We start from the raw sequence: 13,519 nt of genomic DNA, 5'->3' as shown, positions 1-13,519 counted from the left end.
TTGCGCGGTCTGAATGATACCTGGCCTAGTAGGATCGTTGTCTGTCTTCCCCTTGTTCCCCCCTCCCTGCCTCGTCGCGCCTTGAAACACTTGTGTATAGGCGCGTTACAAATTCCATATCATATCATATATCATACCAACAATCGGTCCTGAGCATTATGGCCTCTCACGGATGCTCAAACCTCTCCGCCATGAATAAAGCGGAGTGGCTGGACATGTGGAAGACCAGAAGATACTCCACCCCTTTGCTAGGACTACTCTGCAAACTTGTCTGAGGCTAGCCCCAAGATACCCAACCCCTTTGCTAATACTACTGTGCAGACTTGTCTGATGCTATCCCTGTCAGCGTCCAGGTCATCAGTGATCCCCCCCCAATACTCCTGAGTGCCATGATATCTTTTAAATAGCAGAGATACGCTTTTTAAATGCCCATGACATAAAACAGTAGGGACATTGATTTTTGATTGATATTATATTTCTATCGCGCTCGTACACAAGTGTTTCAGAGGGTGACCAGGCAAGGGAGGGGAACAGGGGAGAACAAAACAGCGATCTTACTAGGCCCAGTGGCATTGAGAACGCGCAAGTGCATGGGAGAGGGGGAAGGGGAAAAGTGCATGGAAGGGGGAGAGGTGGAAAGTGCAAAGCAGAGGAGAAACAGATAAATAACAATAAATAAATAAAGGCAACAAACAGTGGTAATGCAGCCAGCAATTTGCAAGTGCTAGGTTTAAGGCAGCAGACAGGGTAGGTCTGATGAGTGCAGGAAGAAAAAGGGGGGCTGTATGGGTACAGATACAGACCCCAGTGCAAGGGGTGGCCCGGAGGCAGTGCGGGAGGGTGGCAGAATGAGCAGGTACCTGGGCCCAAAAGACAGAGGGTGGCCAGGTGCACAGTGCCAAGAGAGAACAGATCAGCAGGGGAGAGGGGGAGCGAAGGCAGAAGAAAAGAGGAAGGTCTTGAGGTGCTTCCGGAACCGGACATGGTTCTCCTCAAGTTTTAGAGTGGCAGGGAGGCTGTTCCAGAGGGAGGCCCCAACCGAAGACGGATCTACCCCCAGCTCGTTTCTTAGAAAAATGACTGACCCTGAGTGAGTTGGAGGTAGTGGAGCGAAGAGCTTGAGAGGGGAGGTATTTGCAGAGGGATAGCTGAAGGTATTTTGGACCCAGGCCCCAGAAAGCCTTGTGGACAATGCAGAGGGCTTTGAATTTAATCCTTGCATCCACCGGGAGCCAGTGGAGAGATTTCAGAGCTGGAGAGATACGATCCCTGGGCTTGAGGCCAAGGAAAAGTCTCGCAGTCCTGTTCTGGATTAGTTGCAGAGGGCAGAGAGTAGAGGCAGGTCGATTTAGATAGAAGCTGTTACATTAGTCCAAGCTAGAGAGAACCAGAGTTTGAGATACCATGAGCTTCTGAGGGAAGGAGAGGAAAGGCAGAGTACCTCTGAGGAGGTGCAGTCGGAAATTTGACTTTTTAGAGACCTCAGATGTGGGCGGAAAAGGAAAGGGTGCAGTCAAAGATGACCCCGAGGTTCTTAGCCTCGCAGGTGGGGGTAGGAGAAGGGCCAAGGGAGGACGGCCAGAGAGTGAGGGGAAAGGATGGTGAAGGTGTGCCGATAAGGAGGATCTCATTCTTGCTGGCATTCAAAGATCATTGGCGGCACACCAATCTTGAATGGCAGTTAGGCAATCGGAGATGGGAGAGGGAGAGGAGGTGGCAGAGGGCAGCCTGAAAATTAGCTGAGTGTTGTCAGTGTAGCACTGGAAATATGAGCAGAAAATGGCAATGCAGTGGGCGAGAGTTGCCAGGTATTGGTTGAAAAGCCAGGGCGAGAGGTTAGACCCCTGGGGAACACCACAGGTAGAGAGGAAGATAGATGAAAGGAAGGACCCAAGTTGGACCTGGGAGGGTCGATCTGAGTGGAAAGAGGTCAGACAGGCCAGAGGCTGATCAGTGATACCCAGGTTTTCACAGAGACGGTTGAGCAGGATGGTATGGTTGACCGTGTCGAAGGCAGAAGAGAGATCGAGGATGAGGACAGACGGAATGTTGGAGTCAAGGTTGGTGAGCAGATCTTCACGAATGTTTAGGAGAGCAGTTTCCGTGCTTTTGGCAGCTCTGAAGCCAGACTGGTGGTCCTGGAGACAGCCAACAGAATTGGAATGAAGGTTAAGCTGAGAGATGGCCAACTTTTCCAGGAGTTTGCCAAGAAAGGGAGTAATGGAAATTGGGCGATAGTTAGCTGGACAAGAAGGATCAGCTGTGGGTTTCTTGAGAAGAGGATGAACAAAGGAGTGCTTAAGAGGGGAGGGGAAGGATCCAGAGGCAAAGGAGTGGTTGCAAAAATCAGCAAGGGCCGGAGCGAGGGTGTCAATGTGGTCCTTGATGGTTTTAGAGGAACAGGGATGAACCTGTTTTGAAGAGGCTTTCATAGATCGGACTTGTCTAGCAACCTTGTCAGGGGTGAAAAGAGGAAAGGACGAGAAGGATGGTGGGAGGGTGGCTAAAGGAGGGTCAGCAAGCACAGATGGAGAGAGAAGAGGAGGAGTGTGGGTGGAGAGCGTGGACAGGATGTCCTGGATTTTTTAAATGAAGTGAGAGGCAAGGGCATTGCAAAGAGCCTGGGAGGCAACAGGAGGGGTAGAGCCTGCAGCAGGGTTGGCCAGCTCCTTGCAGATTTTAAAGAGTTTGGCTGGGTTATTAGTGGCCGCAGAGACACAAGCTTGAATATGGACTCTTCTTGGTGAGGACAGAGAGTCAGTATTGCCTTTGTAGCAGGCGACAGGCCAGTTTGTCAGAGGATGAACAGGAAGTCCTCCATTTCCTCTCAGCTGCCCTACACTTACGTTTAAGTGTAGCTAGGTCAGAGTCATACCAGGAATTGCACTTGGCTTTGGACTTCAAACGGATCCTCATGACAGGGGCAAGAGCATCAAGCGTATCAGAAATCGAAGAGTAGAGCAGAGACAGGGCTGTATCAGGATGAGAGACAGCCAAAGGTGGAGTGGGAGAGAGAAAGTGGCGGCAAAAGCCTCAACTGACAAACGCTTCATGGGCCGGATGTCCGAGAAGGTAGGTGGCAGTGTTGGGGTAGGCTTGGCTTGGGGGGAAGAGAGGGAGAGATGAGATGAGAGGAGGGAGTGATCGCTCCAGGAGAGAGGGAGTGGTCAGAGGGATGGAGAGGGGGAGGTCAGAGGAGATCAAGACATCGAGTGTGTGCCCTGCAGAGTGAGTCGGGCCAGAGGGGAGGATGGACAGGGAGAGGGAGTCGCAGAGGTCAAGGAAGAGTACAGAGGAGGAGCAAGGAGAGTCTAAATGTATAGTTAGGTCACTGAGGTGGAGGAGTTGAGTTGTAGAGACCAGGAGGGAGGAGGAGAGGTCTGCCCACTCGGAGAAATTAGGTGGTTTGACCAGGAGGCCGGTAGATGGTAACCACAGTAAGAGAATGGGTAGGCGAGAGAGAAAGCCTACAGACAAGGCATTCAAAAGAGAAGTAAGTCTGAGTGGGAATGATAGAGGCAGGAATCCACTCAGGAAAGATCAGGGCTGCCTCCCCTCCCCCCACCGGACCAGGTGGATCTGGGTGCTGAGAGGATCTTGTAGCCATCAGGGATGAGTGTCAAAGCTCGTTACAGAGCTGGCCATGAACCATGTCTCGGTAAGACCAAGGACATCAAGGTCTAGTTCCTCAAGGAGGTGGCAGATGTCAGAGGAGTGTTTGACGGCAGAGCGAGAGTTGAGAGTGGCAATATGAAGAAGGTTGCCAGCCTTAAAGGCCTTCCGGGGAGGGGTACAGATCAGAGGTACGCCCTGCAGAAGAGAAGGAGCCCTAGGAGGGGCAGAGGAGGAGGAGAGAGAGGTAGCCAAGGGGGGGGGAGAGGAGGGGACAGCAGATGAGGAAATTGATGAGGCGAGGGAAGCGCCTATCAGAGGAGATTGGCCTGAGGGCCTTGGACCATGACAGTGCCATTTAGGTAGACATTAATGATGACTTTAGAGGAGTCGAAGGAAGCCATGGGAACTTCCTAGCGAGTGCCACCATTAATGGGAGAGGAGGAGACAGGGCAGAGCACAGAGACCATATGAGGAGTCCATATATCTGGCAAAGGAACAACAAAGAGGATGTCGGTGAGGGTCTGTCTGGCGGAAGCATTGGAGTAGGTGTCGGCGATAGGAAGACCAGGGTAGAGGCCAAGATATCCTTTTTGAACTTCTTCCTACCAGACGTAGTGAGAATGGAAGGATAGTCAATGGAGAAGCAGTTGGAGAAGATAGGAGCAACAGAAGGCGCCATTGGGGTGGAAGTAAGGAGAGGATGGAGATACGGGGGTGGGCTAAGGCAGGCTTAGGCAGGTAGGTGTGAGACAAAAGAGAGTGGTGAGGTCACTGGGCTGGCAAGTTACAGAGAAGAAACAATATAGAAGCAAAATACAGAGAATTTCGCAATGGGCAGCAAGATTTGACTTTTTAGCACAAAGCAAAAACCGCAAGATTTGAGGGGCATGCGAAGTTTCTGGGGTGGTTTACGGTTGGTCAGTTTTATTTTTTTGGGGTGGGGGGATTTTGATAGCACACTACAAGGGTAAGAACTTAATGGAAGGGAAATTGTGTATTGTGCCATTTGCTGTGTGGCAGCTGCCAGCCCTCAGTGAGACGGGTCATTCTGCCAACTTGGCATATATGTCCCCATTCCCTTGCTCCCTGTATTACTTTCATTTATAGCGTGCGCGTGTACAATCTTGTTTCAGGTCTGTAGCAACCAAACAGTCACATCACTCTAGTAATCTGAGAAATCTGCCTGCCACCAGGTGAACTGAGAGATATGTTAAAGTTTTATTTTACAGAAAAAGCAAAGTATGACATTGTGGTCATTTTAGCCTAGCAATAAAAACGGTTAGCAGCGAAGGAATACTTGGAGGTACATCTTAAATCCTAAACTGAGGCTCGGATGATGGAGCGATTTGAAGAATAGATTCCTTGCATATTTGTTTTCCCGCTCAGACCCAGGATTACAAGTGTTCTCCATCGTCCGCAGGGCTTGCTGACCATGCCGAGCGTCAAGGACATCCTGGGGCTCATCCTGGCTTTCGGAAACTACATGAATGGTGGCAACCGGACGAGAGGGCAGGCCGACGGCTTTGGGCTGGAAATTCTGCCAAAGCTGAAGGATGTCAAAAGCCGGGTAAGCGTCTCTAGCCTGGGCCAGTGTCTGTTGCTGGTTTGTAGTGTCTCGGATGGACTCTGTGAGTATGTTTTTTAAATGTCTTGCTTCCGTCACCCACTCGTTCTAACCAAGTGAACAGAGGATTGATGGCTTCTAGATGTCTTTACGTTGCTATATTCTCATTCCTGATTCACCTGGTCCGAATCTGTTTGCACGCAATGTTGTTGCCCTGTTTTCACTCCTACTTCAGTGTGTGCTTACCAGAGGCCTCGCCAGAGGGTTGCTGGGGGCTGAGGGGGGGCTATAGCCCCGGGTCTTTTTGTGGTAGCAAAGCACAGAAGCTCCGGGCTACAACCCAAAGGCTTCCTAGCCCCGAGTCCCAACGATCTTTTCCAGACCTAACACCCCTGGTGCTTATTGTTTGGGGCTGCCCTATGCCCACTTAATGGCTGTGAAATGGGCCTTCCCATACTCGCTTCCCCTGCTCCCCAGGTCCTCCCACTTCTCCCATCACCTTATCAGAATTTGTTGTCCCCTTCTGGGACCAAACGGCTGGCTCTACTGCCCCCACACCGCTTCCCCCTACTGTTGGTTACTTCCCTACGTGCCTCTGTCCCCCCCCCCCGGCCCCCCTCTGCTCCCCAGTCCACTCCTGCGTGCTCCTGGCATTTTGTGGGATACTGACTGCAACCACGTGCACTGTCAGTTCACTCTGCTTAGCGTTCTTCTACTTCTATTGGTACTCTGGGGAATCGGTGAATCGGGCAATGCGAGTAAAGCAGATTCATGCTGCAGGCGAGGTGGCGTTCTGGTTTGTGCCAACATCTTGTATCGTAAACAGTTGATGACAAAATAAGTATTTTTCTAAATACACGTTTGGGCTTTGTGGAGACTGGAGTACTGGTCTCTGCCAAAATACTTGCAGTAGAACCTCTTTTATTGAGCACAAAGTATAACAAATTGCTTGGCAAAAACGTGTGTGTGGTAGTGTGTTACATTGCCACTGCATTCCTTGATGGCTGGAGAAGTTTGAATAAAGAGTTCCTGTTTTTCCCCAGGATAACCGCATGAGCCTCGTGGACTACGTGGTGAAGTACTACCTGCGGCACTTTGACAAGGTCAGAATCCTGCAAACACTTACTAATAACACTGTTAACAAAAGGAATGTGTGCTCCTGGTTAAGAGTCTGGCTGTTTTCAGAATAAGCTGATCTTCCTCAGTCCATGACAAGGTTCCACGGCAATTCCATTGGTGCAGTTCTATGGATATCTAGAGGGGTGGTGGGGTCTATGGATATCTAGAGGGGGGGTAGGGTCTATGGATATCTAGAGGGGTGGCGGGGGTCTATGGATATCTAGAGGGGGGGTAGGGTCTATGGATATCGAGAGGGGTGGTGGGGTCTATGGATATCTAGAGGGGGGGTAGGGTCTATGGATATCTAGAGGGGTGGCGGGGTCTATGGCTAATCTATACCAGAAATGAATACCTGAATCCTGATTGGCTCTGAGGATTCCACCTATCCACTCTGTGCTCATACACTTTAACCGGTCCTTGCATTCCCCTGCTATTTTCACGTTGTATAATCTCATAGACCTCTAACAATGTACCTTAATCAGTACCGACGTTCCCTTGCCATTCGATTCATGGATTCCCACAGACTAAACTAGTGTAGCGTTAATACCTGGGTTTGGTGATGGGTATGGCCATGAATGGCCTGCTAATCCGAACCAAGGTAGGCCCGAACAAAGCCGGGGCTGAGGGCAGTCCATATACGAATGCATGGACTAAGGCGATTAGCACCATGGCCATTAGTTAATTTGTTTCCGTTTTGAACGGAAGCAGGTTTTGCGTCGCTCTCGCATGCCTCCTTCCCTTCAAAACTAACTACAAACAAATATGCCCGCCCCTGGAAAAGGTTAAGGGATATATTGTCCCTTTTACTCTTGTCTTGACCTGGTGTCTGGGATGTTGCTGTGCAGGTAAATAGGATGCGGGGAGGATGGGGGTGGCAGTGGGGTCTGCCGGTGTCAATAAAGGATCTATAGAGGAGGGGCGGTGAGGGGGAGACGCAGTCCAGGGCACCAGCTCACCAGGAAGAAAAATGGCAGCTGGGGAAATGAACACGGGTGGACATGGAACACAGTCATTAATTCCCAGATTGTACCCGTTCACCAAACCTTTGGATTGGCTAGAGCCTCTGCCCTGGGTGTTGGTATGCTTTAAGTTAGATTCTTTTGTGAAGGGGATATCTAGTAAGCAGTGGTCTACTATAGATATAGAAGTTACAAACAATTTACTCAATTTCTGTCTGTGTTGTGTGAAGATGAATGGAGCATCAGGCAGATCGTGCATCTCTTAGACGTTTGTGGTACTATAACGTGCTTTAAGCCTGACATGCATTCTTTTGTGATTATGTATTTCAAAGACCCCTCCCAATATTTGTTAATCCTTCCCCATGTGCCCCTTGTATTCCATTCCTTTGATCTTTCAGGCCTCTCCCATATTGCTTATTCCAAACCTGTCTTTCCACTGCTATTCTCCTCCCGTGATCTGGAAGACCTGTACAGAACTACTCTTTTTCCCAACTTGCATGTTCATCCACTTGGTCCTTGAATCACCACCGGCATTCACCAAAAGTGGCCAATCCCATATTCTAAATTCACATTTGCTCTGCGCCTTCATCCCTGCTGCCCTTTCAAGGATTCTTTAATCCATCGGGATGTCACCTAGCAGTTCGGGCTGGCTTACCCCATAGGTGCTGGGGACCAAGCCTGGTTTGCATATGGTCTTTCCCTTTCTGTAATGGTTTAACAGGCCAAGCAAGTGGTCTGTAGGGTTGCGCGGAGCATACCAGATGTTCTGATTTATTGACCAAGCTATCAGCGATCACTCTTCTGCTTTGCTGCAGGACAGTTCAGTGCCATGTCCTAAATCACAAAATGAGAACAAATGATACTGCAGTTGTAGGTCTGTATCCCTGTCCAACAACTCTCCTTTGTTGAGCTACATGTTGCCGTCCAGCAGCTACTCAGGAGTCTAAGGAGCTTTGAGGATATGTCTGGCTCCACCTGGATTTGTTCTGTGACTGATTCTGGAGGGGCCACCTACAGGCAGGTCGAGCCTTCTGGGTTGCTGTGCAGATGTTCTCCCCCGCTCTCCAGACTCTGCAGAGCCACAGTTCTGTTTACGTTAATGTTGGTGTAGATCTGTTCTGTCTTGTTCAGGTTCTGGGAACATAACCAGAATCCATCTACACCAGTAGCGGTCTCGGCACCATTATCAATTCCAGGATTCTACGTCGCTACGCTAATTATCCAACTCCGGCATGTTCACCCCCCACCCCCTTGCTACCCAGTCGTAGACTACAAGGCTCATTGCTCACGCTCTCCAAACCAGAGTTTGGACTATAGAAGCTTTGTTGATGCGCTTCACGACTGACTTATCTAACTTCACTCTAGTCCCGGTACCCTTCCTATCCCCCTAACAATGAACCACTTCCAACAGCATAATAGGCGTGCCATCCTACTCTGTTGCTTGAAACGCATGCATCCCTCCAGGGGCCTAGTTGATGGGTGTTGTTGATCAAGCCATCTCTTGGACATGGGACTCTGAATTTCAAGCCACGAACCACACGAGCAGTAAACCGGGGCCTCGTTTAGTCTTGCGCTTCGCAACCTGCTCAAGTGGATTGTCTGATAGAGCCTAGAGTGCTAGCGTTTAAGAAGCGTGTAGAGTTCTTTTTATCCATTTAATTTCTTTATTTAACTTCTTTAATTTCCAGGAAGCGGGAACAGACCAGAGTGTTTTCCCTCTGCCAGAACCTCAGGATTTCTTCTTGGCTTCGCAGTTCAAATTTGAAGACCTATTAAAAGAGTTGCGGAAGCTCAAGCGAGAGCTTGAAGGTAATGCCATGTTAAACAAAATCTACTGAACCGGTCAAGACCAAGTTCCACAATGTACCTGGCCTTGTAATGTAGGATATGAACACGTCACGAAAGAGTGAGTAAAGAGCGTGCATCTGGAATTGCTATTGTAATCCAGTTGTTTATTTCATGAAAACACAATATGATACGTTATCTTGTTGTGTCCCTTTAAAAAATGATCAAATTGATTTAAGTGTTTCATTTGATAAATCCTCTAGTTTTTATCTTGAGGTCCTTATTCTTATAAACCGTAATTTAGTCAAAATGTCTAAGTAGTGTTAGAAAAATTCCTACTCTATTGACTTGTATGTTTTATGGCAGTAAGGTGTAGCCAGTGATTGCAATTACATTATTTAATCACTGAAAAGGTTCTATGTATTTTCATCCCCAGTTTTTATTCTGTGGTATTTTTTACCAGAAATGTTTGCCCGAAAAAAAATCACATTTTTATTTTATTTGGGGTGTTCCCCCCCCAAACCCTCCCTATTATTCAGTCCTGATTCCCTACCCCTTATATGTCCTCACTCCCCACCACCTAATATTTGTCGGTTCCATGTGATTTGATCGCCTGCTTTTACATCGCCAGGCTTTTAAACGTGCACATTCCATCGAATGTGCTCATCGTTTGCTCATTGCACACTGCCAAACCCCACCCACACTTATTTTTTACTATTGCCCCTCCGCCCAAAGCCTTATTTGCCCTTTCCCACCCCCCCCTAAAAAATTCGATGAGCACATTCGATGTAATGTGCACGTTTAAAAGCCTGGCGATGTAAAACCAGTCAATGAAAGGACGTTGTACCTATTTGTCAATGATTGTTTTTCGGGCAAACGTTTTCAGGGGGAAAAAACGCACGTCATACTTCTGAAAATGAGCCCTTAATATGGCAGCAGAAACAGTATTTCAAAAATAGCATTAATCATCAAAGCGGCAATGCCACTAGTAGGTGCTACATGATTTCCATCCTCAATGCACAACTCTGAAGGCTTTGCCCCACAATGTGAATATTTGCCCTTGTAAGGACACACCTGTGATGGCTTTGTTCTAACATGCCAGCAGTATACCTGGATTGGTGCCGCCCTAATGTCTCACCAGTTGCCCCTGTAAGGACACATCTTGAATGGCTTTGCCCCAACATGCTTACAAAGGTCCCTGTAAGAAAACCTTGTATCCTCCTTTACGTTGTCTATGAAACCTCTTCATCACTTACCTCTTCCACATTCACTTTGTCAGACATGTAGTCTTATTGCTTTCAGGTCCTCTGCATTGTCACATTGTCCAGGTGGCAATGGATGAGGTGATGTTTGGCTGTAAGGTTAGGCCTGGGGCCAAGTCGATGGTAGAGTGAAGATTGGGGGTTAGACAACATCATGGGGTACAAGGGAGCTTCCCCCTGTAATGACAAAGTGAATGTTAGAAGAAGTAGAAGTAAAGCTATGAAGAGGCAAGTGGCAAAGTGGATGTATGGCGAAGCGAACATAGAAGAAGTCCAGGCTTGCTGTTTCCATGTGTTAAAATCGCGGCAAAAATGGCCGTGGACACAAAATATCGCAGCAAAAAGGCAGTGGTTTTGCCACCGCAATCCATGTAAAGGATGCAGGGGACACCCCCGCAACCCCTGTACCCATTATACCATTTAAGAGGAGCGGGGGACCCCCCCCCGCAAGCTCCGCTCCCCTTAAATGGTGTAATGGGGTACACCTTTAACAGGTCAAACCACACTGTTTTTGCCACCATTTTTTGCACAGGCGACATGTTTGCCGCAATTTTATCACTGCATACCGGCTTGCAGCGGAACAAGTCAGTGAAGACTTTGCCCCAACACGCCAGCCTTTTATCATGTACGAATATGCAATTAATATCAATCGTAAACATAGGAGACAGACGTGCGTTCATGCTGAGAACGGAAGTATTTTTACTATGTCTATGCTTAAGTGTGCAAAGCCTAACTTGCACATGTTTTTCAATGTCAATAGATATTTAGTAGGTATATGGGCTTTAAGGAGAGCGTGTTCTGAGACGGGCATATCGCTATTTCAAAACGTGCCATCATTAAATTTCGAACTTAAATAATGCTCATATACCTAGTCCATACATTTGAATTCTTAAAAAGGTGAGCAAGTTGGTGGTTGCATGCATTACGTTAAGCAAGGACCTGCAAAAAAAGTCCCCCGTTCACTGTAATTAACCGAAGGCTTTTTACTATCCGTGCCTAATGTAATGAAAACACTAACTTTTACGCACACACCCCTCATCCTGCATGCCCCTTTCATACCACTACATGAATGTCCATGGCATACAGCAGCTCCGCCTATTACGCTGTCTCCAAACACTTTGGACCACTCTACCCGTAGGATTCCATGGGAGCTGTGATTATGCCATTGAATCGAATGGCTGGGAGGTTCTCCACCTCCGCAGGAAGAAATGTGCCGATCGCAACATAAGGCTCAAACACTCTACTGTTAGCACCTTTATAATGGCAATTTAAAGAGTTCACAGCGGAAACTGATTGGCTCTTGGCATTTAGCAAGTGAAGCATTATAGATTGATAGAGGGGTCCTTATTGCGATCAAGCGCCTGTTGGTGTAGGTCAATGGTCTTGAAACTGTAGGGCTGACCCCCCGAGGAGGTGCCCAGAGTGCCCGGGGGGTGGGGAGGCGCAAGGACATCTCAAAAGACAGATTTGGGTGCAGCATCAAATATTTTTAATCAAGGGGGGTTGCTCAGCATAAACAAGTTTGTAGACCACCATTGTAGAACATTATCCCAAGTGACAACCTTTCCTAACTTGTAACAGAGTTCTAGTTGCGCATTATGACAAGCGTGTGGTGTGTAGCAGGGTTTTAAAAAAAAAGGTTCAACATGGTGAATCGGCAAATATAGTTTTATTTGGCATTAGTAAATACTTTTGTAGTTAGACTGTCTTTTGGAAACTGGAAATATCTGTAATTATGGTTTGTATTTTTAACTGCGAACTATGTACTGAGATCTTGTTGCAGGAATAAAGAGACTAGTTAATATTTAGGGAATATTTATGGAGATGAACGTGGAGGTTAACTTGCTTTTGGGGTGTGGATATTTTGCCATTCTGTGCTTTTAAACTATGCAATGCCAGTAAAACTGAAAGTGTAATTGAAGAAAAACAACCTCCTACAGAAGGACAGTTTCTATTATGAAGTAGGAGCATTTTCCTCTGTTGGCCACGTTTTCTCTGGTTGAAGTACTGGGAAATATTAAGCGATTTGTCTGCTGTGGAATTTCTAACATAAGGAACACTAAAATAGACAACCTTACTCTACAGCAAGTTTGATGAAACGCAGTTGGGAGTCCTTCAGAACATTCCAAGTGATTGTTCTTCAATCTTCAGCCAATCGGCTCTCCAGCTATTGATCGGCCATTTTGGCTTGGGAGACCTGAACAATTTAGGTTAAGGAAGATGGGTAACAAACACCCTGCCTTTTGCCCGGTGTCCAGTTAAAGTTTCGAAAACAAAAGGATTGAATGCCAAAGGTGAGAGTGCATTCGACCGAAAACGAAAGGATTGAAAAAACATTTTAAATGTGTATATTTTTTTTGTTGCTCTAGGTTAGCTTAAAAAAGGTGTTTTTACACCAAAAAAGTGGGTGGGTGGGGCGACCCCCCCCCCCCAAAACAGAAAAAAGTCGATCCTTTTTTTTCTGTCGAATTGACTCGACCCTTTTGTCATTCGACCCTTTTGATTCGAAACTATAACCACCCTGCCCATTCCCCTTTAGCATCTTCTCCTGACAAAACATCTTCCCACCCTGTGTACCTACGCTGACAGTCTTCTGTGGTATTTCCGCATATGTTGAGGGGACTGGTTCTGTGTAAGCTTCTTTTCATTGTTGTTTGTGTCGTTTTTTGTTTTAAAGATGAAGCCCATAATTTTCGGGCTGTTGCTAAAGTCCGAAAGGCTTGTTTGAGGACAATGCAATAGGTTAAAAACCTGGTTAGCAACCATTCGGAAAGCTAGGATTGTTGGGTTTACCTTCCAGTCTAATGCCCCCATTCTGAGAAAGCGGACTGCTCACCCTCTTCCCTGCACACCTCATGCTGTTCATTCTAGATCCTGTGGCCACCCAGATTCCCCCCCCCCCAATTACTCCTAATCATCAAGCCATGGGTGACGCTGCGGATGCCGCCTCTCAAGCCCCCTCTGCACCTGCATCCCGCTCCACTCCGGCTCTGTTGGGCCCTGTGGAGATGGAAGAGGGACACCAGAACGGTGGCCTGCTAGTTTGCAGCATTTGTATTTTTTTAGGGCAAAAACTGGTTGCAAGCTCACCATAGCCGGTTTATTTCCTTCCCGTCTTATCAACTGGCCTTAGCCACCCAGATTTCTATGCGGGGTGCTAATGGGGCTAATGCCTGTTAGGGAGTTTTACACAAGCTACTGTCTGTGAAAAAACT

The 13,519-nt window shown here is 47.7% G+C and overlaps 1 protein-coding gene across 3 annotated transcripts in view; it reads left to right on the top strand.

The window, feature by feature from the left end:
• Positions 1-13,519, top strand: part of FMN1 (formin 1) — a 1,014,107-nt gene that overhangs the window by 811,199 nt on the left and 189,389 nt on the right. For all 3 annotated transcript variants that reach the window (XM_069638563.1, XM_069638562.1, XM_069638564.1), the window contains 3 exons: positions 5,036-5,182; positions 6,223-6,282; positions 8,946-9,066. In XM_069638563.1, coding sequence (XP_069494664.1) covers positions 5,036-5,182; positions 6,223-6,282; positions 8,946-9,066 — 328 coding nt within the window. The remainder of the gene's footprint in view (positions 1-5,035; positions 5,183-6,222; positions 6,283-8,945; positions 9,067-13,519) is intronic.

The sequence above is a fragment of the Ambystoma mexicanum genome, chromosome 14, assembly GCF_040938575.1.
Source record: "Ambystoma mexicanum isolate Mex_15411 chromosome 14, UKY_AmexF1_1, whole genome shotgun sequence".
Lineage (NCBI taxonomy): Eukaryota > Metazoa > Chordata > Amphibia > Caudata > Ambystomatidae > Ambystoma > Ambystoma mexicanum.
This window is presented reverse-complemented; position numbering and strand designations above follow the sequence as displayed.